This window comes from Phaethon aethereus, assembly GCF_964289735.1.
Source record: "Phaethon aethereus genome assembly, chromosome: Z".
In the NCBI taxonomy this organism is placed as follows: Eukaryota; Metazoa; Chordata; class Aves; order Phaethontiformes; family Phaethontidae; genus Phaethon; species Phaethon aethereus.
Window position 1 is genome coordinate 25,458,390 of NC_138577.1, and position 20,997 is coordinate 25,479,386.

At 38.8% G+C, this 20,997-nt stretch overlaps 2 protein-coding genes across 2 annotated transcripts in view; one reads left to right on the plus strand and one right to left on the minus strand.

The window, feature by feature from the left end:
- CENPK (centromere protein K) overlaps positions 1-5,704 on the minus strand; it is a gene marked incomplete at both ends in the record, with an annotated part of 29,814 nt that extends 24,110 nt beyond the window's left edge. The window contains 3 exons of the mRNA XM_082013766.1: positions 593-649; positions 2,915-3,010; positions 5,555-5,704. Of these exons, the coding sequence (XP_081869892.1) occupies positions 593-649; positions 2,915-3,010; positions 5,555-5,704 (303 nt within the window). The remainder of the gene's footprint in view (positions 1-592; positions 650-2,914; positions 3,011-5,554) is intronic.
- Positions 5,705-5,862: 158 nt separating this feature from the next.
- Positions 5,863-19,997, plus strand: PPWD1 (peptidylprolyl isomerase domain and WD repeat containing 1; the record flags this gene model as incomplete). The annotated part of the gene is made up of 11 exons (XM_082012755.1): positions 5,863-6,022; positions 7,081-7,183; positions 7,830-7,930; positions 9,181-9,301; positions 12,651-13,098; positions 13,672-13,862; positions 14,362-14,551; positions 15,926-16,107; positions 17,936-18,017; positions 18,615-18,797; positions 19,854-19,997. The coding sequence occupies 11 exons, from the start codon at positions 5,863-5,865 to the stop codon at positions 19,995-19,997; spliced, it is 1,905 nt and encodes a 634-aa protein (XP_081868881.1).
- Positions 19,998-20,997: the final 1,000 nt, after the last annotated feature.

The following is a 20,997-nucleotide window of genomic DNA, read 5'->3' on the forward strand; positions in this document are numbered from 1 at the left end:
CAGCCCAATGTTTAACTACTTATACTTTCCAAATGTGGGGTCCTTTTAAAAGTTTCCTAGTTAGAATTTACAAACAACTAAACAGTGAACCAGCATTGACTTTTTGATTGTTCCCCAAAGTCTGAGGGATACAGGAGCTCACATTCATGCACTCAGCATCACTCAGTTTATTTCTAATTCAAGCCCATCATTTTCCTAATAATATCCACAAATGAGGAACAATGGTTATTTGCAAATACGAAGTTCCAGAGTAAAACTAACGGGATCCATATAGTTTCACAAATTACATGCTCACTGATTGGGAAATAGTCTAAATAGATATTGAAGGTATGCACCTATTCATTTTGCTGTTGTTAGTCATTTATCAATTGTGCGGCAGGATTGCATGAAACCTTTTTGCTATATACAAGCGCAGCTTTTCAGTATTTGCTAGACACATGCTTCACAATACAGCGTCAAAGTTAGCAAGACTAAAACTGTCAGCTTTAGAGAATAAGTGAAGATAATTTGGTTTCCTTCTTTAGGAAACACACTATATGCACAGAAGACTAAGTATTTTGTGGAAAATACAGAAAATAAAATATTGTCTTACCTTGGCATCCGATTTTAACAGCGTTTCTGCTCCTAGAAGCATTAGCTGGCTCTGACACTTGGTAGAAAACAAACAGTACACAATTTAGAAATTCCAACAGAAGTTGTTTAATATAGGAAAAAAGAGTATTGACTTGGCTGCTACCACATCCCTCAGAGCCTAACCCAGAACTGCAAATTAAGAAATACTTTGAAATCATACCATAGTAAAAACGTAGAATTTCAATTAATTGAAAAGTAGAAAAGTAGCAGCTAAGAAAAGATATATGACTTGAGGAAAAAGGCAAGTTATGAGGGAAAAGTTGATATGGGGAAAGACGCTGAACAGATCACAGAATCATCGAATCATTAAGGTTAGAAAAGACCTTTAAGATCATGAAGTCCAACCATCAACTCAACACCACCAAGCCCACTAAACCATATCCTGAAGTACCACATCTACACATTTTTTGAACACCTCCAGTGATTGTGACTCCACCACCTCCAGGGCAGCCTGTTCCAATGCTTGACCACTCTCTCAGTAACGAAATTTTTCCTAGTAAAGAAAATTTTTTCTAAAAAGAATGTGATGTAGAACATGAGAAACTGGAAAAAGTGAGGCATGGACAAGGCTGAATAGGGAAGATGCTAAGAAGTTAACACACTTGTTGCTATTATTCTGGCTTAACAGAGCAATCGCATTATAATACACATTTTTATTTTTAACTCATTTACGGCCATACGCTGTACACTTCAGAAATGGTCTGATTTTTAGAACTGCACTACATCAGCTCCCATGACTGCAACGAGATGTACATCAAGTCTGAAACTCAGGCCAATTCAGGCCACCACAGATACACAAGGCTTCATCAGGAGACACCCGCTAAACTCTTTCTTGTTTTATAACTGTCACCAATTTAACCCACCCCATGACAGGGCAGGATGTATTCTACCAAGCAATAAAACTACTAGGCAGGACTTTGGAAACCTTGCTGTCAATGTTTTGGAATCAAAACACAATATAGGATTTCTCCAATACAAACCCCTAATGCTGACACACAATCATTGGAACATTACATCATAAACCATATAACTTAGCAGCTAATTCAATGACTATTAGGTGTTTAAACTTTTTGCTGAGACATATGTGCATCCAGGATGCAACAATCACAAAGCAATAAAAATGCTACTGTTTTTATCAACTTCCAGAAATCAGGCACATTATTACTTCTGTATTGTTTTGGGGATGCTGGGAAAGAGATACAAAATATCAAAGATTTTTAATTAAATGCAAATGAATAAACATTCTAACTTCCCTTCTAATCTGAAAATTTCAAAGAAAGTTCGCATCCTCTGAAGAGGTGCCAAACAAAACTTCTGTTGATAATTTATTACAGTACTTCAAAAACCTAGACACAGGATTGCCTGTCACTTTTTCAATATTAAGATTTAATATTGAGATATTTACGTGTAATAACAAAATCACATTAGTTTTTTTAAATCTAATTCTGGAAATTACGGCACTGTGGGTTGTCTATACTTTGTTCTATTTTAAGTTTGGAAGTATTTTTACTTCCATTTCTGATACTTTTAATGCTTTGAATCTACAACTCAAAACTCAAGCAAAGAGACTATAAGTAACACATAAAATTGAGTGAAGCAATTAAGACTCTCAAAATATAATTTAGAACATCACTTTTCATCAGAGTCAGCAGAATCTTATAGGATGCACAGCATTCTCTCAGAACTGTTAAAATTTTATCTTTCCTGGGATTCCTGTAAATAAAAATAACTCGCTCTATAATGACGTTATTATTAGCATGTTGGACCATATCTCAAGAGCTTTATTCTTGAAGGTGTAACTGCCAGTTTGCATGAGTGTACGCTAACATCATCGTTCTTCTAAGCCTCTTTCTCCTTCCATTCTCCCTCTCCTTTAAGATCCAAATTACTTGTGAACAGCACTTGAATGCCATCTTGTATGAGGCTAAAGAGAGAAGGATTTCAACTCCTAGTGGGCTGATACTACCGGAACACAAGTAAATTGTTTAATTTTTCCTAGTTTTAACTTATACTCGCATTCCATATAACTAAATCATAGCATCAGCACACAAAGTTTGACACTGCAAGGCATTCTTCACCCCTGACAGAACTCTTACCTTTGGCCTTTCTGAAGATCTTTTCTTCTTCTACGCCCCGCCCCCTTTTTTTTTCCCCTTGTTTTGTTAATGGTGGTTTCTTTAGAGGGGGTGAGGTAAGCGTGCAGTGAAGGATGAGGATATGAAGAAAAAAAAGCGGAGGAAAGTTTACAACAAATCTAGTCTATCAATTGTGATTTGCATACCTCTTCCATCTGCTTCCAAATACTCTCACATTCATCCAAGAGTTCTTCCTTGGCATCTACATGACAATCATTGATGATTTCTGGTACATATTCAGCCTATTAACAAGCAAATAGAACAATTATCATGTAGATCTACAATAATTATTAACAGGTTATTGTGTCATACCTGCTATTTCAGGTCAGGTGTAACAGAGCAATACCTCTGGAATCCAAAACTTTCAGTTAACTCCCCTATTTCTAGATAGCCCCAAATCATTCAGTAAAATCAGCTAACTATACTGCTATAGTAAAATCTGAAGACACTAGTAAGGTTGGGTTTTCTTTAATCGAATCACAAAAGTCTTAAATTTTCAAAACTGCTTTGATTATCAGCAATGGTATTCTTTATTTTCTGACAACTTTAATAAAGAAACAGCAAGAGAATCTCACATATGCAAAGCAATGCTTTTCTTCCATATATCTGCAAAGTTCTTAAGTATAGTTACTTCTGCTCTGTGTTCCAGTAAGTGTCCCAATCTATTTTTCCTTATGACAACTTGAATTCAGAATCTTTTTGATTAACAAATTAAAGTGTGCTGGAGGTTACTAGAAAATCAAACAAAAGAACATGAAAGACATGCAGGCAACCAAGGAAAGAGGACACCAGGACAACTAAGAGAAAAATCAACCCAAGTTAAATTAAAAATTTTGAGAAACTGTTGCATCAGATAGAAAACATACAAAATCAGAAATTTAATGCTAGTTAATTCTATGAAGAGATACCTTAATAACAACAGCAATTAAGAGGGAAAAACAAGAAGGGCCAAAATGGCACTCAAAGGGAATTTTCTTTTTAGGTAAAACAACCAACAGGAATTTCCTAAATTCCTGCACATAAAAGGTGCAGGAAGCCTTTAAAAATACTTAAATTCATCACTAAGACCACCAAATACTTAGAGAGTAAAAAGAGACATTAAAAAAGATAAAGATCTAAAGAAGAAATAAATATCTCTGCCTTCTTAACGATGCACAAATTCCTAAATCAGCCTTTTCTTCATTTTCAGAACAAAAACGCAGCATCAGAGAAAATCATGCTGAAAACCCAAATAATTTAAAAGGAGTGAAATATTCAACTAGAACCTCCAAATTTCAAGTATGTCATAGCAAAATGGCTAAGAAAAAAATGAGAATGTCTTGCTGAACACTGGAAGTATTCTAGAGAACTGAAAGGTAGCAATACTTCTATTAAGCCTTCCTGACAAATTTGTTGCATCGGTAATTAAAAACAGAACACTAGAAAATCTGGATTGCCACAATCTGATAAGGTCTTTTTTGCAAGATTTTTGCAAAGGAAAATCATTATCTTTTTAATAGTCTTGGAATGTGTCCATAACATAAAAGAGAACTAGTTCACAATATTTATTAAGAGTCCTAAAAGCCTCCAGTGAAGTCCCCCACAGAAGGCTAAGCAGTCTTGAGATGCAATGCACTTTTTTCCTCATACCAAAAACTGTCAAGGAGACAAACAAACAAACAAACAAACAAAGCCTAAACAGGTAATTTTCATCATGGCAAAAAGGCCCAGCAGCAGAGCTAAGAGGGCCTGAATGAAAAAAACCCCAAACAAAACACAGGAAAAAAAAAAAAGGAGGGTGGGGGGAAGAAAAAGAAGAAGAAGAAGAAGAAGAAGAAGAAGAAGAAGAAGAAGATATAACCTCCAGAAATTTGAAAGTGGATTGGGGTGGAATAAGATGTCCAGTCCCCCTGTGTCCTCCTGCAATAATACAATCCATCAACATAAAAATATTTTATGAAATAAATCTGAGTACATAGAAAAAAACCAAAAAACCAAAATTGTTTAAATGATTATAGTGACTTTATTATTAGTGACCTTCAAAATTCCCAAAATTGATTTCACAGTTTCAAAATGTACATATTATGAGAAGATACTACAGGCCTCTGTAGCACAAGCCAAACTGACTTGTGGTCCCTAATACTGTGCTGTTAATTACCTTACAAAGTATATACATCAGACTGTCATGTCCAGATGTTTTTCCTTCTAGCTTGAAGTTTTCCCTATTTCTGTATGGTAAAATTAGATTTCCGTTTGTACACCATACCCGAAAACTGAACTTTTTTTTGCATGTCAATAATATTAATGCATTCCAGTTTCAACATGTTATTCCTTCTCACCTCATTGTGGAGCTACACAATTAGGCAAAAAATACACGCGGGGACAAAGGTGCATTGTAGGCTCTATGCCAGCCAAGCGAACAGGCAAGCTTCATGGGAAATGTTTTCATGTCAACACATACAAAACGACCAACTGCTGGAAGAAATTCAGAGATGAGAAAGGAAAGTAACGACAGTCCTGGGAAAACTGACAGGAAAAAAAAAAAAAAAAAGACAGAAAACCGGGAGTTCACCTTAGGAAGGAGAAGAGTGAAAGCAGGACACCAGTGACAGCAGAGAAGAGGTTAGAGACGGAGCTCCCACTCTTCCTAGCATAAAGCCCAGGATTACACCCGCGACAGGAGGCGACAGGGTCGATCGCAGCCGTTTCCCACGCGGCAGCCGGCGGGCACGTCCGCCTGGGCCAGGCCAGCCCGCTCCCCTCCCAGCGTTCCCGCGGCCCTAACGGCCGAGAGCACCCCGAGGCACCGCGCCCGCTCCGGCTCCGGCGCCCAGCAGCGGCTCCGCTCGGTCGCCGAGATCGGGGAGCCCCCTCGGGCCGGCGGCGGCCGCGCGCAGGGCAGCCGAGTGGCCCGCAGGGCACAGGCCGACAGCCGCCCCCTTCCCGTCTGTTACCATGGCGACTCCGCGCTCCGCTCGACCCGACTCGCCTCTACCAGGCCCGCGACCTCCTCTCTGCGCGCCCCGCGCTCACTTGGCTCCGCCCCGCAGCGTCACTTCTAAAGCGCCTGTCATAGGAGCGGAGGGAAGTGGCGTCGAGAAGTGACGTCAGCAGGATGGCGTCGTCCGACTCGGAGCGTAAGCGAAAGCAGCTCGAGACGGCGGGCGGCGGCGAGGAGGAGGTGCTGGCGGCGGCGGCGGCCGAGGAGGATGAAGAGGAGGAGCGCTGGGTCGGGCCGCTCCCAGGGGAGGCCGCGCAGGCGAAAAAGAGAAGAGGTAACGGGAGGCGCGGAGCCCTCGCTCGCCCCTTCCCGGGAGAGCGGGCCCGGAGCGGTGGGATTGCCTCCCGGCCGCAGGCCCCTCTGGCTGCGGGAGCGGCCCGGGGGTGGGGGTGCCTGGCAGCTGGGCGGCTCCGCCGCGCCCCGGGGCGGGAGTGGCGGGAGTGACGACGGGCGGGCGGAAGCCTGTTGCCTTAAGCTGTGTCTCGTACGTAGAATGACTGGGCTGTAGAGGGACCCCTCGGGTGCAGAATTTGAGGCCGGGGACACCGTATTTCTGCTTCGCCCGGAAGACACCCGCAGGCTGAGTCCCTGCTTTGCAGCGTATGCCGTGCTGAAGCCGCAGAGCTGCGCAGTTAGCTCTCGTCTGGGTCACTGCCCTGAGCTGTGGGAGCAGGGGCAGCCTTTAGGCTGTGCTTTGACTTACAGTATCGGTGCGTCCGGCAACTCGCAGCTCTTTGGGTGTCACTGTGAAGTAAATGTGAGTTTAACGGTGTCCAACAGATGCGAACCTGCCGGTTCACTAGGAAGTGGTGTTGCGCAGGTATTAACAGTTAGGATACAAAAATCGGAGACAAAAGCAGAAAATCGGATTATTTTAGGCAGGGCCGTTGAACAATGAAATAGGTAGGTGCTAGCACTCAGAATTTAACATACAATACCTGCGTGGGACCTTGACTCTCTTAACAACAACAGGGATGCATTTGGTTTTGGAAGAAAATGAGGTGTCGATGACCTTCTGTTTTCTGGCTGTAACTTAAAAATTGTTGTATTGATTTTTTTTTTTTAATACATTCAGACAGCCAAGGTAATACTCGCTTTAAAAAGAAGCATTTGTATGGGTTAAAGCAGAGTTTAAGTGGCTTTAGTCTACCAAGAATCTATAACTCTGAGTACAAAGCCACAGATGGAAACTCCTTTTATTATGTTTGTGCAAAATCCTACCATATTCTTGATTAAAATGGTAAGTTATTTAAGGGTGAGTGAGGGAGAACAGAAGCTAGATGTACCATTATGGGAAATAAAAATCCTGATTTTTCTTCTTATTCTGTTTAGTTCTTGAATTTGAACATGTTTACCTTGAAAATCTACCATGTGCTTCGATGTATGAACGCAGTTACATGCACAGAGATGTCATTACACATGTAGTATGTACTAAGTAAGTGTCTTCTTTTTTCTACTGTATCTCATTGTCAGAGACGTGGTTTCATATATGCTAGAAAGTTTTCATTGTAGAAATCACGTAATGGAAAGTAACTGTGTCCAGAGGTGGTATTTCAACTTTATTTTTTTAAAAACTACGTGAAAAGGGCTTGCTGAGAAGTAAGATAAAAATTCTTTAAATATACTAGAAGAGTGTCTTAAAATTGCAATATGCAATATATGCAGGAATAAGAGCAACTGACTGAGTTGGAACAAAATATCATTCAGCAGAACTGCACAAATTGAGGAGATAGGGGTTTTTTTCTTTCTTATATACGTATACACACATACATTAGTAATTAGTACCTACTGTGATACCAGACCTAAAACAGGATTAAAATTTATATAAAGATATAGTATTATGTATTTCTTCAATTCAGGCTGTTGACTTTTCCAAGAGTAATCCAGAGTGTATTAAAATACTTGTTTTCTTTTCTGGGAGTGACTCATTCAGGTAGATTGTGACACTAATTTCTTTAAAGTTCATTCTCTACACAGCATTAATTATAGTTTAAATTAGTGCCCTAAAGTAGTGTGAAAGCACATAATATGTGTGTATCTGTTGTTGATGTCTGTTTGTTATTTATCTTTTGTAATTGTAGGACAGATTTTATCATAACAGCCAGTCATGATGGACATGTAAAATTCTGGAAGAAAATAGAAGAAGGAATTGAGTTTGTTAAACACTTCCGGAGTCACCTGGGTGAGAATTTGCTTTTTCTTCTCTAAAGGACCTCACTTTTTCTTCCACCTTGCTCTTAGTCATTTGAAGAGGGAGTAAAATTAAAGAGGAGAGGGGTTCTAGAATTCATTTAGTACAGTCAGGGATTAAATGATATCCACCTATCTTCCTTCGTTCCCCTGTCCTGTTATGTTTTGATCCCAAACAGCAGGAGGGATAGGGTGAGAACAAAACACGTGGGACTCCTCCTGCACCAGATCCTCTGTCCTTTGCATTGTCTTGTGCCCCACCTGTGGGGAGAATTTTAATATAAGTGAACAAGGTACATAACAAGCTTCATAAAATCCAGAGAAGTTTAAGAAGATGTTACTTTAAGTAAAGTTACCTTCATTCCTTATCTTTTCTTCCCGCCCCTGCACACACCCCCCCCCCCCCCAGTATGGAGAAAAGACGTTTTTCATCTGGAATTATTACAATTGTGGAGTAAAGTCTGCATCACTGTCATGATTATCAGCTGAATTGCAATTAAGAATTAATAATTTCACCCAATTTTCTGAGTTAGTAAGTACCCATAGCTCTTCTGTACTATGCTAAGCATTAAATAGGCTGGACAGAAAATGAGGTTCTTATCGCTGTTAAAAGTGATGATATGCCTGATGGAGAAAAATGGATTGATATGCCTACTGTTACAATAAGAAAAATATTTCATAATAGATAGTAAAAGTACTGTTTGTTTTTAGAGTTAGAAAAAAATGTTATAGTGGGTTCTTGATCTTAACTATCAGCTTCTCATTATGTACAGAAACAAAATGTGAAAACAAAGGCTACCAAGTAAAAATAAGTATTGTGAAAAACTTATGGAAGGCTGAATTGCAGAGTAATTTTGAGTATTATGTGTGTTAATAGCAGGACTGTAATAGTCTATAGAGTTTTGCTGCTTTTTCTCTTTTGAGACATACAATCTGAAGAGCACTTTTTTTACCATGTAATGTTGTTCTAATTTTTTAAATCAACATTTTAAATGAAAATAATTGCCACTATAGTCTTTCATTTGTGTACATGGTAAGTAGTTCATTGTCACGTACCTGATTCTAAACAGTGATAGGATAAAAAGTGTTGTTTTGTGGTTTGTTGGTTTTTTTAATTAAAGTCAGGTAGTTCTTTAAATCAAAAAGGTGGAGAAACAGCTGAGAAACAGGTTTAAACCTCTGTGGGTTCTTTCCTGTGGAATATTGAAGTGAAGGATGTCCCTTTCTTGTGTTTTTTAATAGGTGTTATTGAGAGTATTGCTGCTAGTTCAGAGGGGGCATTATTCTGTTCAGTTGGAGATGACAAAGCAATGAAGGTGTTTGATGTTGTCAACTTTGATATGATCAACATGCTGAAACTTGGGTAAGTTCTTGAAAATATTTGTTTGGGATTATAAATGGGGGTTATTTTGCGAAAAGGCAAGGCAATAGTTTGTTTTTTTGAGGTGATTTTTTTCCCCCTGATCTGCAGATGAGTAAGTTGCATTATCCGAAATGTATCCAGTGGCTGGATACTGCCTGACTAAATAGAAAAATTTAGGACTCTGTATGCATGAGGGGAGTGGGCCTGTGCCTTTCCTCAGTGTCAAATGTTATGCACAAAGATGTGATGTTTCTCAAAATACTTAGCTAGGCATAATTTTTTTTCTGTTGTTTGGCGCTGAATTTAAAAACTATAGCCAACTAATAGTTCTACTAGAGAAGGAATTTGGCCTGTATGTATTGTCTTATTTGTTGTCAAAAGAAATTTCTGTTTTCTGTTAGAAAGAATGTTGTTGTTTTCCTTAGTCTTCCTGTTGTAGGATTTCCACAGTTACACAGTATGTAGCTAAGGAATCTGGGAGAAATAGGAATGGGCATTATTGGAATTATAACAAAACCAGAGGAAAACAAGCCTCACACTGTTACAAGGGTGCATTCAGAGGGTTGGAGGATCAATGAATGCTGTACCAAGATGGTAGAAATACTGATTTTTCTACAAGCCTTTTAAAATTGGAAAACTTATTCCTTGTAATCTACTATTTGTTCATTAATTGTGAAACTGAACAGAAGTATAAACTCAAAAAAGGGGGGCGACGCAAAGCAAGCTTTTAACATAAACTTTTATATATGTGTTGTGATCTGCTTTGCTGGTTATAGTTTTAGTGTCATCCTCCAAACAATGTACTTAGCCTATAGGAATTGGTTTCCTCTTGGCTGTCTGCTGTGGAAAAATTCCAGTTGACCTTAGTTTTTTGTTTTTGCTGGTCTTTTCTACTTACCAGCCCCGTATTGTCACTACAAAATAGCTAAAATTACATGAAATCAAATTTGATGAAATCAAATCAATTTAATATGAAGAAAATCATAATTTGATGTTACATTAGAAAGTCTTCTTTTCCTGTTCGAGAATTCAGGGAAAACTGAGGTAGAACATTTTTTTTTTCCAGGGGTACCCTGGGAATGCTACCTATAACATTTCTTTATAATATGTTCCCTGATTTATCCTTAAACAGACTTTTTTCAACTAAGTAATCAAGACCCTTTTCTCCCCATATATATTTTTGCAGAGATAATTGGGTTTCATCTGAAGTGAACTCTTTAATGAAGACAACTGTGTACAACTGTAACATAAGCATTGTCCTGAATAACCTTTTAAAACTCAATATTTGTTGCTTTATCTTCTGCATTACTGTTTATTGACCAGATAGCTTCTGTTGACCTGTGTTGTGGTTTCAGCTGTGATAGAGTTAATTTTCTTCACAGAAGCTAGTATATGGCTGTGTTTTAGATTTGGGATGAAAATGAAGTTGATAACATACTGATGCTTTCAGTCATTGCTAAGCAGTCAAGGAGTGTCCAGCTTCTGATGCTGGCATGCCAGTGAGAAGATTGGGGGTGCATGGGGAGCTGGGAGGGGGGACAGCTGACCCAGGTTGGGCAAAGGGATATTCCATACCATGTGATGTCAGGCTCCGCATACAGAGCTGCGCCAATAAAGACGAAGCAGGGGGAAGTGAGGAGTGATGGGCTTTATGCCAAGTAACCATTATGTGTGGTGGAGCCCTGCTTTCCTGGAGATGGCTGACCACCTGCCTGCTGATGGGAAGTGGTGCATTAATTCCTTGTTTTGCTCTGCTTGCGTGCACGGCTTTTGCTTTACCTGTTAAACTGTCTTTATCTCAACTGATGAGTATTCTCACTTTTCTAATTCTCTCCCCCATCCCACTCAGGGGAAGTGAGTGGCTCCGTGGGGCTTAGTTGCCGGCTGGGATTAAACCATGACAGCCTGCCTGAGAATTTTTTCATGTCTGTTTGCTCAGGCTGGCAATGGTTAATATAGAATTGTAAGTTCTGTGTGGTCTTTTCAGCTCACATTATTTTGTGTAGCCTGCTTTGATAGGTATATACAGGTATATTGCAGGGTTGATTAACTTTGTCTCAAAATTCTTCAGATCCTTTCAGTTTTAACTAGTCTATACATTGTGGCTATCTGCACATCCCCATGCTTTATGCTTCCATGACTTATCTGGAGAAGGGCAGCTATTTCTGCAGAAGCTTTGGAGAATTATGCATAGATAATAGGACATCATTTATTTATGTATTTATTTAGAATAGAATTACAGAACCATTAAGGTTGGAAAAGACCCTTAAGATCGTCAAGTCAACCATCAACCCAACACCACCATGCCCACTAAACCATGTCGTGAAGTGCCACGTCTACACATTTTTTGAATACTTGCAGTGATGGTGACTTCACTACCTGCCTGGGCAGCCTGTTCCAATGCTTAAACACTCTTTCAGTAAAAAAATTTTTCCTAATATCCTATCTAAACGTCCCCTGGTGCAACTTGAGGCCATTTGATCCTATTTAGTGATTCTATTTTATCCTTTCTAGTGAACCTGAGACAAAGTTCTGGTTATGTTTCTCTTTATAAGAATCTTTATCAGACAGGCATTGAAAATCCAAATTATTAGTGTCTGTCATGTCAGTCTTCCAGTATCTGTTAGATTTGTGAAAAGATATTAAATACAAGTTTCCTATGGAGGCTGTGTCATTTCTTTGTGGTCTGTTGTTTAGTTTCTGAGTTCTGGTTCTCAAAATCTTGGCTTACAAACAGACATAACTTATTGTTGACAATGTCTGGCTTGTTTTATTTGTAGAGTATGTTTTTGCTAGCAGCAAATGAGTTCCTTCTTAAAACGCATTCAGAACACTTACTGAATATATTACTAATTGTCTTAATTTTACTTATATTGCTTTTTGTTTTGGTGGTGGGTTTTTTTTGGCAAGATCTTGAACTTCTCCATAAGTGTATGGCAAAGGTGCAGTTGTCGTAATTGCCACTGAAGTGTTAATCACTTAACAGATGGAAGAGAACTGCCATTAAGTCATAGAAGTTGAGCAGTAATCATTAATGCCACTTGTGCTATTTAACTGGATTACCATCCTTGTTCTTCTTTTATACCCACCTTCTACCTTTGCTTTCTATCACAGCTTCCATAAAACAATATGGAAGTGACTGACATTGGCAGTGGCATCCACTGAATTGTGTTGCTTGGAAAAAGTTGCTTATAACACTGAATTTTAGCAAGACAAATACTAGCAAGACTAGTAAATAAAATTCAAAATTTGATTCTGATACTTGATTTCAAGTTTATAGCATAACTTGATTCTTACCCAAGTAACACAAGTTCTTACTTTTCACTCCCCTCCCCCCTTTTTGTTGCAGCTACTACCCTGGCCAATGTGAATGGGTATATTGCCCTGGAGATGCCATATCTTCTGTTGCAACATCTGAGAAGAGCACAGGAAAAATATTCATCTATGATGGACGAGGAAATAACCAGCCACTTCATGTTTTTGATAAACTCCATACATCCTCTCTTACTCAGATACGGCTGAATCCTGTCTACAAAGTAGTTGTGTCTTCTGACAAATCTGGAATGATTGAGTACTGGACTGGTACTCCTCATGAATATAAGTTTCCCAAGAATGTGGACTGGGAGTATAAAACAGATACTGATCTATATGAATTTGCTAAATGCAAAGCTTACCCATCCAGTATAAGTTTTTCACCTGATGGCAAGAAAATGGCCACTCTTGGGTCTGACAGAAAAGTTAGAATTTTCCGTTTTTTGACGGGCAAGCTCATGAGAGTCTTTGATGAATCTCTGAGTGTGAGTTTGGTTTTGCTTCTCTTTTTGATGCTTTTTCTCTACTTACTTGAATTTATTTACCAGCACATTCACATAAGTTTTTTTTCATCTCTTTCTAAAGCTAATCTTCCTTGCTATATTTGTCTTGCAGAAAGTTTCCTGTGTTCTCTTGCTTGCCTCTTGTATTGCTTTGCCCCCAAAATTAATTCTTACTGATTTATGTTAATTATGTAGTGAAACAGAGTTATTGTTGATTTTCATCTGTGTTTTCGTACTGCTAGATTACTTTTTACTAGAAAGCAATTATGGAAAATGCCCATAGCATCACATAACATCATAACAATGAAATAAATTTGTTGTCTAAGAAATTTGTTAGCTACACACTTTTCTTTCTCTGCTTAAGCTTAGCACTATGACATGCCTATTGGGTCATTAAAATAGAAAGTATTACTTGTATTTATTTTAATTCCTCAGTTAAGTTTCAGTGGAGTAGTGTCACTTGAATTCTGTATTATCTAAGCATGTTGATCAGTGTTTTGCTGGATCACAAGTTTAAAATATGTTCATATAATGGTGATTTTTTCCTTTCTGTAGATGTTTACTGAACTTCAGCAGATGCGACAGCAACTACCAGACATGGAGTTTGGCAGACGTATGGCAGTTGAGCGTGAGCTGGAGAAAGTGGATGCAGTAAGATTAATTAATATAATTTTTGATGAAACTGGACACTTCGTTCTCTATGGAACAATGTTGGGCATTAAGGTCATAAATGTAGAAACTAACAGGTAAGTTCCAATGACATACACTGAGATAAATATGTTTGTTTCAAAGTCTATATTCAGTCAAATTTATAGTATATTTAAAACTTGGTATGGTGGGGGGGGATGTCTAATCTTTTGTTGTTGTTGTTTGGGAGTGTTACATTAGACTGTAGGTAAGATACTCCCATGCTTTGTAGTGAGTTGTTGCAGTTTAAAGCTTAGTAAAATAAAGAGAGAACATGGCAAGTATATTTGTATTAAAAATGTGTAATCAGTTCATCTCTGGCTAACTGGATGTGGTAACAAAGTAAATGTGGATCATGCAGTTGGGATTTTATCGCTTAAGGAAGCTGACGAGTAAATTATGTTGCAAGTTTGAATAGAGAAGCATCATAAAAAAACCCTAATAATTTATTTTGTGAGGGTTTTGGAATTTTGGTTTGAGTCTTCCAGTCAGAAACAAGACATTCTCTTGCTGTGAGCAGCTAACAGTAGTTACACCTCTTTACATTTTGTGCTTCAGGTGTATTCGTATCTTGGGAAAACAAGAGAACATCAGAATGATGCAACTAGCTTTGTTCCAAGGAGTAGCAAAGAAGCATCGTGCTGCAATCACTATAGAAATGAAGGCATCTGAAAATCCTGTTCTCCAGAATATCCAGGCAGATCCAACAGTAATCTGCACAGCTTTTAAAAAAAATAGGTTTTACATGGTATGTGTGGTTTCTATTTAAATGACTCCATTATTGCACTGATGTTTGCTCTGCATTGTTTTTTTATTTTTCTCCATGTACCTTTCCAGTGCTTTTTGTCTTGAGTATTTGTGAACACAACTTTTCCAGATGAGTCCTTTTATGTTGCAAGTATATTCTAGAACTTTTGGCTTGAACCAGCTATAAATTGTCTAGAGACAGCTTTAATTTTTTCATTATTGCTCAAGCAGTTAAAGAAACTTGGATGGTTGTGGCTGTCTAAATTGTAGTTCTCAGAGAATATTACACACTTTTTTCCTAGTTGGAAAAAAAACCTTTCAATAAGAACATTTGAAAAACTTAACCAGATCTTATATTTATAAAGAAACAATTAACTGTATGTCCAAAAAAAGAGTAATAAAAAAAAATTAAATTCAGAGCAGCATCAGGACTTGGTAGCACAAAGGATACTATGGGCAACTAAGACATGAGTCATCTTCCTGTTCAGAACTGATACTTTAGGTGACATGCAATGAATAAGCCAAATAGACAAGCCATTCCAGGGTAGTTAGTAGTTGATCTGGGTTGTGATCACCACAGAGGTTAGAGATCGATCTGTCTGTTGTTACTTGTGCTTGAATGTGACTGTTTTCTGTTGGAGCAAGATAGTAAACTTTCTAAAGCTTTGTGTGGTCAGTGTGTAGTATATAATGGAATATACTCCTCTGAACAATTTGACAAATGAGGAGGAAAAATTAGACAAAATCTGGAAACATTACTTGGAAAACATGATTGTACGCATGCAGAAGGACTAGTGATTGTCATTTGATATGTAAATGTACTACTCACTTAATCGAATAATCATGTACTCATATATTCTGTGTTTTTCTGTAAGTGCTATAAAAATAACATTTCTGAGATTTCTCCTGCATAGAGTTAAACTTGCTATTTTTCTATAGTTTTTTTTATTAATGCAGTATTGGAATAAGAGGATTTAGTTTGACTTTGTAGTGAAACAAAGTCGTGTGATGAAACCTGCCAGTTTTGCCTGAATATTATGGAACAACTTGAAATTCTCTACTCTTAAAAAAAAAAAACTACACTATTGTGGGCTTTCCGTTGAAAAGGGAAGGAAGCTTAAAGACAGTTAACATATTACAAAAGGTATTTCAATTTGCCTGTAGTTGTACTGGAATTTGTGACTGTAGAAATGGTGGTAGTGCACAACGCTGAATGCAAGGATAGACTGTCTATGAATGCTCTTCCTACATTTCAAGTCTAGTTGGGTGTTCAGCAGATTGAGTAATGATAGTGATGTCTTGGGTGCAGAGCAGTGTGTAAGATAAGGGAAAAAAGAGAACCAAGCAGTTAACCTTCTGTTCTTTTGTTCTTCAGTTTACTAAACGTGAACCAGAAGATACAAAGAGTGCAGATTCTGACAGAGATGTATTCAATGAGAAGCCTTCTAAAGAAGAGGTCATGGCAGCCACTCAGGCAGAAGGTCCCAAAAGAGTTTCAGACAGTGCCATCATCCACACAAGCATGGGAGATATTCATATCAAGCTTTTTCCTGTTGAGTATGTATTACTCTGTTTTTCCTTTCTTCTGTGCTTTTTGGTGGCAGTGTCAAAGACTTGTATTTCAAGCTAGGAATAATTCTTCCCCTTTTCCTACTGTCTTTGTTTCATGTCAGTTTCTTAATACATCAAGCTAGGAACGTGACTCTTGGCAAACACAAATGAAGTAGGGTAAAAATAGGCCTAAATAACAGTTAGGGGCACAGGGGCTTTTTTAATGATTTTTGCTTTTATTTAAATACTGGGTATTTGTTCCTTTCTTAACTTTTGTTCCTTCTCTAAACCACAAATGTGGATAGGTCATGATGCTCCTCTGTGTAAGCTACATATTATTGTAAGGCAGTGCTGTTTGATTCCATCTTGAAAGATGTTGGTAGCAGCCGTAGATTTGGTGGTAGGTCTGTGTAAGCCATAGGAATAGTAGTTTGCAACTTCTACATGTGGCTGTTGTACTACATTTTATGTTACTGCAGCTCCTTCAAACCAACATAAAATTTATACCAACACATAGTATTAGTGCTGTGTATGTACTGGACTGCATCCAAAGCAGCATGGCCAGCAGGCTGAGGGAGGTGATTCTGCCCCTCTGTGATGCTCTGGTGAGACCCCACCTGGAGTCCTCCATCCACCTCTGGAGCCCACAGCACAGGAAAGATATGGACCTCTTGGAGTAGGTCCAGAGGACGCCACAGAAATGATCAGAGGGATAGAACAGCTCTCCTGTGAGGACAGGCTGAGAGAGTTGGGGTTGTTCAGCCTGGAGAAGAGAAGGCTCTGGGGAGACCTTATTGCAGCCTTCCAGTATTTAAAAGGGGCCTATAAGAAAGATGGGGACAGACTTTTTAGAAGGGCCTGTAGTGATAGCACAAGGAGTAATGGTTTGAAACTAAAAGAGGGTAGATTTAGACTAGATTTAAGGAAGACATTTTTCACAATGAGGGTGGTGAACCACTGGCACAGGTATATGATTGAAAAAGTTTTATGCATAGCAATTGCTAAAGTCATTATATCAGCATCTCTCCTTTATGATGCTAATATATGCAAAGATTTTGTTATGAAACAGTAAATTTGTATAACACATTGCTGTACGTATGTTGTAGTTTAACCCCAGCCAGCAACTACGGCCCACACAGCCACTTGCTCTCCCTCACAGCAGGATTGGGGAGAGAATCAGAAGAGTAAAAGTGAGGGGACTTGTGGGTTGAGATAAAGAGAGTTTAATAGGTAAAGCAAAAGCTGCGCACGCAAGCAAAGCAAGACAAGGAATTCATTTACTACTTCCCATCAGCAGGCAGGTGGTCAGTCATCTCCAGGAACGCAGGGCTCCATCACACCTAACGGTTACTTGGGAAGAAAAACACCGTAACTCTGAGTGTCCCCCGCTCTATTCCTCTTCCCTCAGCTTTGTATGCAGAGCCTGACCGTCATATGGTATGGAATATCCCTTGTGTCAGCTGTCCTGGCTGTGTCCTTTCCCAGCTTCCTGTGCACCCCCAGCCTTCTTGCTGGTTGGGTGGTGTGAGAAACAGAAAAGGCCTTGACTCTGTGTAAGCACTGCTCATCAGTAACAAAAACATCCCTGTGTTATCAACACTACCTTCCTATGTAATCATGCGAATTCATATTCCTCTCAAGTGTTTTTGCTTCCAGCTCTGGGTTTGAGGTGGGGATTTGGTTTTTTTTCCCTTATTTGACGAAATCCCTTTCTACAGTGTGTTGAAACACTTCACAGTACAACAGGATCTGAGTCTCAGCTGAAATGTTTATGACCTTGCACCATACAATTAAATACTTGTTGTAGCCTGTATCTTTTGTTACATGATTTTAGGTGCCCCAAAACAGTGGAAAACTTCTGTGTGCACAGCAGAAATGGTTATTACAATGGACACATATTTCACCGTATCATCAAGGTAACTTGTAAAAAGTTAATTTTTTTGTTTTGTTTAGATAACATAAACTAACATTTGTGGTTAGTCCTCCCTATTAACCTTTTTATTTACCTTTTGCACAAAGGATTTCTGGAATGGCTTCAGATTTCCCTGTAAAGCCTGAATGACTCTGAGGTTCTGAACAGCTTTTAAACACCCTCAGGAAGTGATATAGTTGTTCTGTAACTGACAAGGTGGAAGAAATCTGAAAAGTGGGAGAAAGATCAATTCAACAATCTTTCTTGAATTAACACTTTGTTTCATGTCAGAAGGCATTTCTTGTAAGGCTTCTTATTTCTGTTTCACCAAAATGAAGCTGACACAGCTGAAGTGTTTGCAGAACATACAGGTAGTCCTGTTTCTGTCCTTCGCTAGTAGGAACAGTGAGGAAGCTTGTTTTTTCACAAGTACTTGATTATCACTTAAAAGAAGCCCTGAATGCTTTGCCCTTTATCCACAGCATTTTAATACTTATGTTTTTGGAAGGTTTGGAGTAAGTTTGAAAAAAAAGTTACCTGGCATAAAACACTTTCTTATTTATTTTATGTGATGATGTAATAACATTTAATTTCTATGCAGGGTTTCATGATTCAGACTGGTGACCCAACTGGTACAGGAATGGGAGGTGAAAGTATTTGGGGAGGAGAATTTGAAGATGAGTTTCACTCAACTTTACGACATGACAGACCATACACACTCAGCATGGCTAATGCGGGACCAAATACCAATGGATCCCAGTTTTTTATAACAGTAGTGCCAACTGTAAGTAATATTAAAAGCTCAATTTAAGGCCTGAGAACTAGATAGTAAAAATACCTTACTTTTTTTCCTGAAGGAGAAAGGAACACACTAGTACTACCTCAATATTGTTTTCATATTTTGTAAATAAATGCTGCACACAACAATGTATACTGTATAGGTTTCACTGAAACTATCCTTGATGAAATAAGAAAGTATTTTTGTCAGTTGTGATCAAGAGGCCTTTTACCTTTAATTGGAGTATGGGCGATATCAAATTCTTAGTAAAACAGACATTTTTGTAATTGTGTATTACTAGAGTATTTTATATTAATATACTGGTTTAAACTTGATGGAAATCTAGCTATTGCTTAGATTGTTTGAAGTTTTTTAGATATAGTGTCAGGCTGACTCCTTAATACTGCCTAATTATAGCTATACAAAGAAGCAAATACTCAGGTTTGAAGTTGTCCTTTGATCTGTGTACAATTTCAGAGCCAAAAAAATAAATTTTGTTACGTGAATCTAACATACAAAACAAATCCTTAAAGGTAACACTTACAGAAACTGCACTCTTATGGCACTTATTTCAAAATTGTATGGTTTTTTTTTATAAAAAAGCACCCATCTGTTACAATTTTGAGGCTTACTAAGTTGTATCAGTGCCTATGTTCAGATTGCTAATTGGGCATACTGTATGAATATGACAGAATTAAGTAGTATTCTGGACTGGCACTAACAATTCAGCTGTGAGAATACCATGAAATAGAGAGACTGGAACAGCTGTTTTCTGTGAACTGAGAATACACTTTAAAATAAACATGAAATGCTACTGCCTTGATGCAACTTGACCTCTGTAGTACTTGAAAACAATTGTAAAGGAGAGTTTAAATGCCTATGAACATGTATTAGCTGCACTGTAATATTTATTTACATGGTATTAAGTTTCATAGCCTGAACATATGAAATGTATCCATGTTCACTCATTCTAGATCAGTCTCTTTGTGGCTTGGTGCCTAACCTACATGCTGCTTTCTATTTTAATATGCTTTTTCTTTCTCCTCCTCTGCCCTCAAACAGCCATGGCTAGACAACAAGCACAGCGTGTTTGGACGGGTGACTAAAGGAATGGAAGTTGTTCAGAGAATCTCAAATGTAAAAGTCAATCCCAAAACTGACAAACCCTATGAGGATATCAGCATCATTAATATCACAGTGAAGTAAGCTAGGAGTTGAAGGCTCCAGTTTATGCAGAAAAAACTCGGCACGGTGGGACCCAAAAAGGCACCTAGAAAGAACAGAAACACTTTTGGTAATTCCTAGATACAAGAAGTGGGGGATAAAGCAATCACCAGTTCTGCTATTTTTAATGTACCTGAAGTGCCCTAAGTCTGTATTTCTGGTAACTTTGTATTTTGAAGTAAACACATCTGGATGTTTCTTACACCATCTGCTGTTTTTTCTTGCACGTCTTCTATGCAAAACTGAACATGTCTAATGATACAATGTGTAGCTTGTAACTTCATGTTTATTTGCATCTTCCGTATGTAATTAATCCTTTTCACAGTATTAAAATCTTTGGCAAAGGTCAGAAATCCTAAGCTGAGTAAATTCTTCAGGTGCAGGACCCTTGTTGAACGTCATGAGGTTCATAGGGGCCCATTCCTTGAGCTTGTCCAGTTCCCTTGGGATGGCATCCTGTCCCTCAGGTGTGTCAGCTGCCTCACTCACCTTTGTGTCATGCAGTTGACCCGCCTAGTGGATGAGGGAAAGACTGTGGACGTTGTCTACCTGGACTTTAGTAAAGCCTTTGTCAGCGTCTCCCACAGCATTCTCCTGGAGAAACTGGCAGCTTGTGGCTTAGACAGCTTCACTCTTCGCTGGGTGAGGAACTGGCTGGATGGCCGAGCCCAGAGAGTTGTGGTGAATGGTGTTAAATCCGGCTGGCGGCTGGTCACAAGCAGTGTTCCCCAGGGCTCGGTTCTGGGGCCGGTCTTGTTCAATATCTTTATAGATGATCTAGATGAGGGAATCGAGTGCTCCCTCAGTAAGTTTGCAGATGACACCAAGTTGGGTGGGAGTGTTGATCTGCTGGAGGGTAGGAGGGCTCTGCAGAGGGATCGGGACAGGCTGGATCGATGGGCAGAGGCCAACTGTATGAGGTTTAATAAGGCCAAGTGCAGGGTCCTGCACTTTGGCCACAACAACCCCATGCAATGCTACA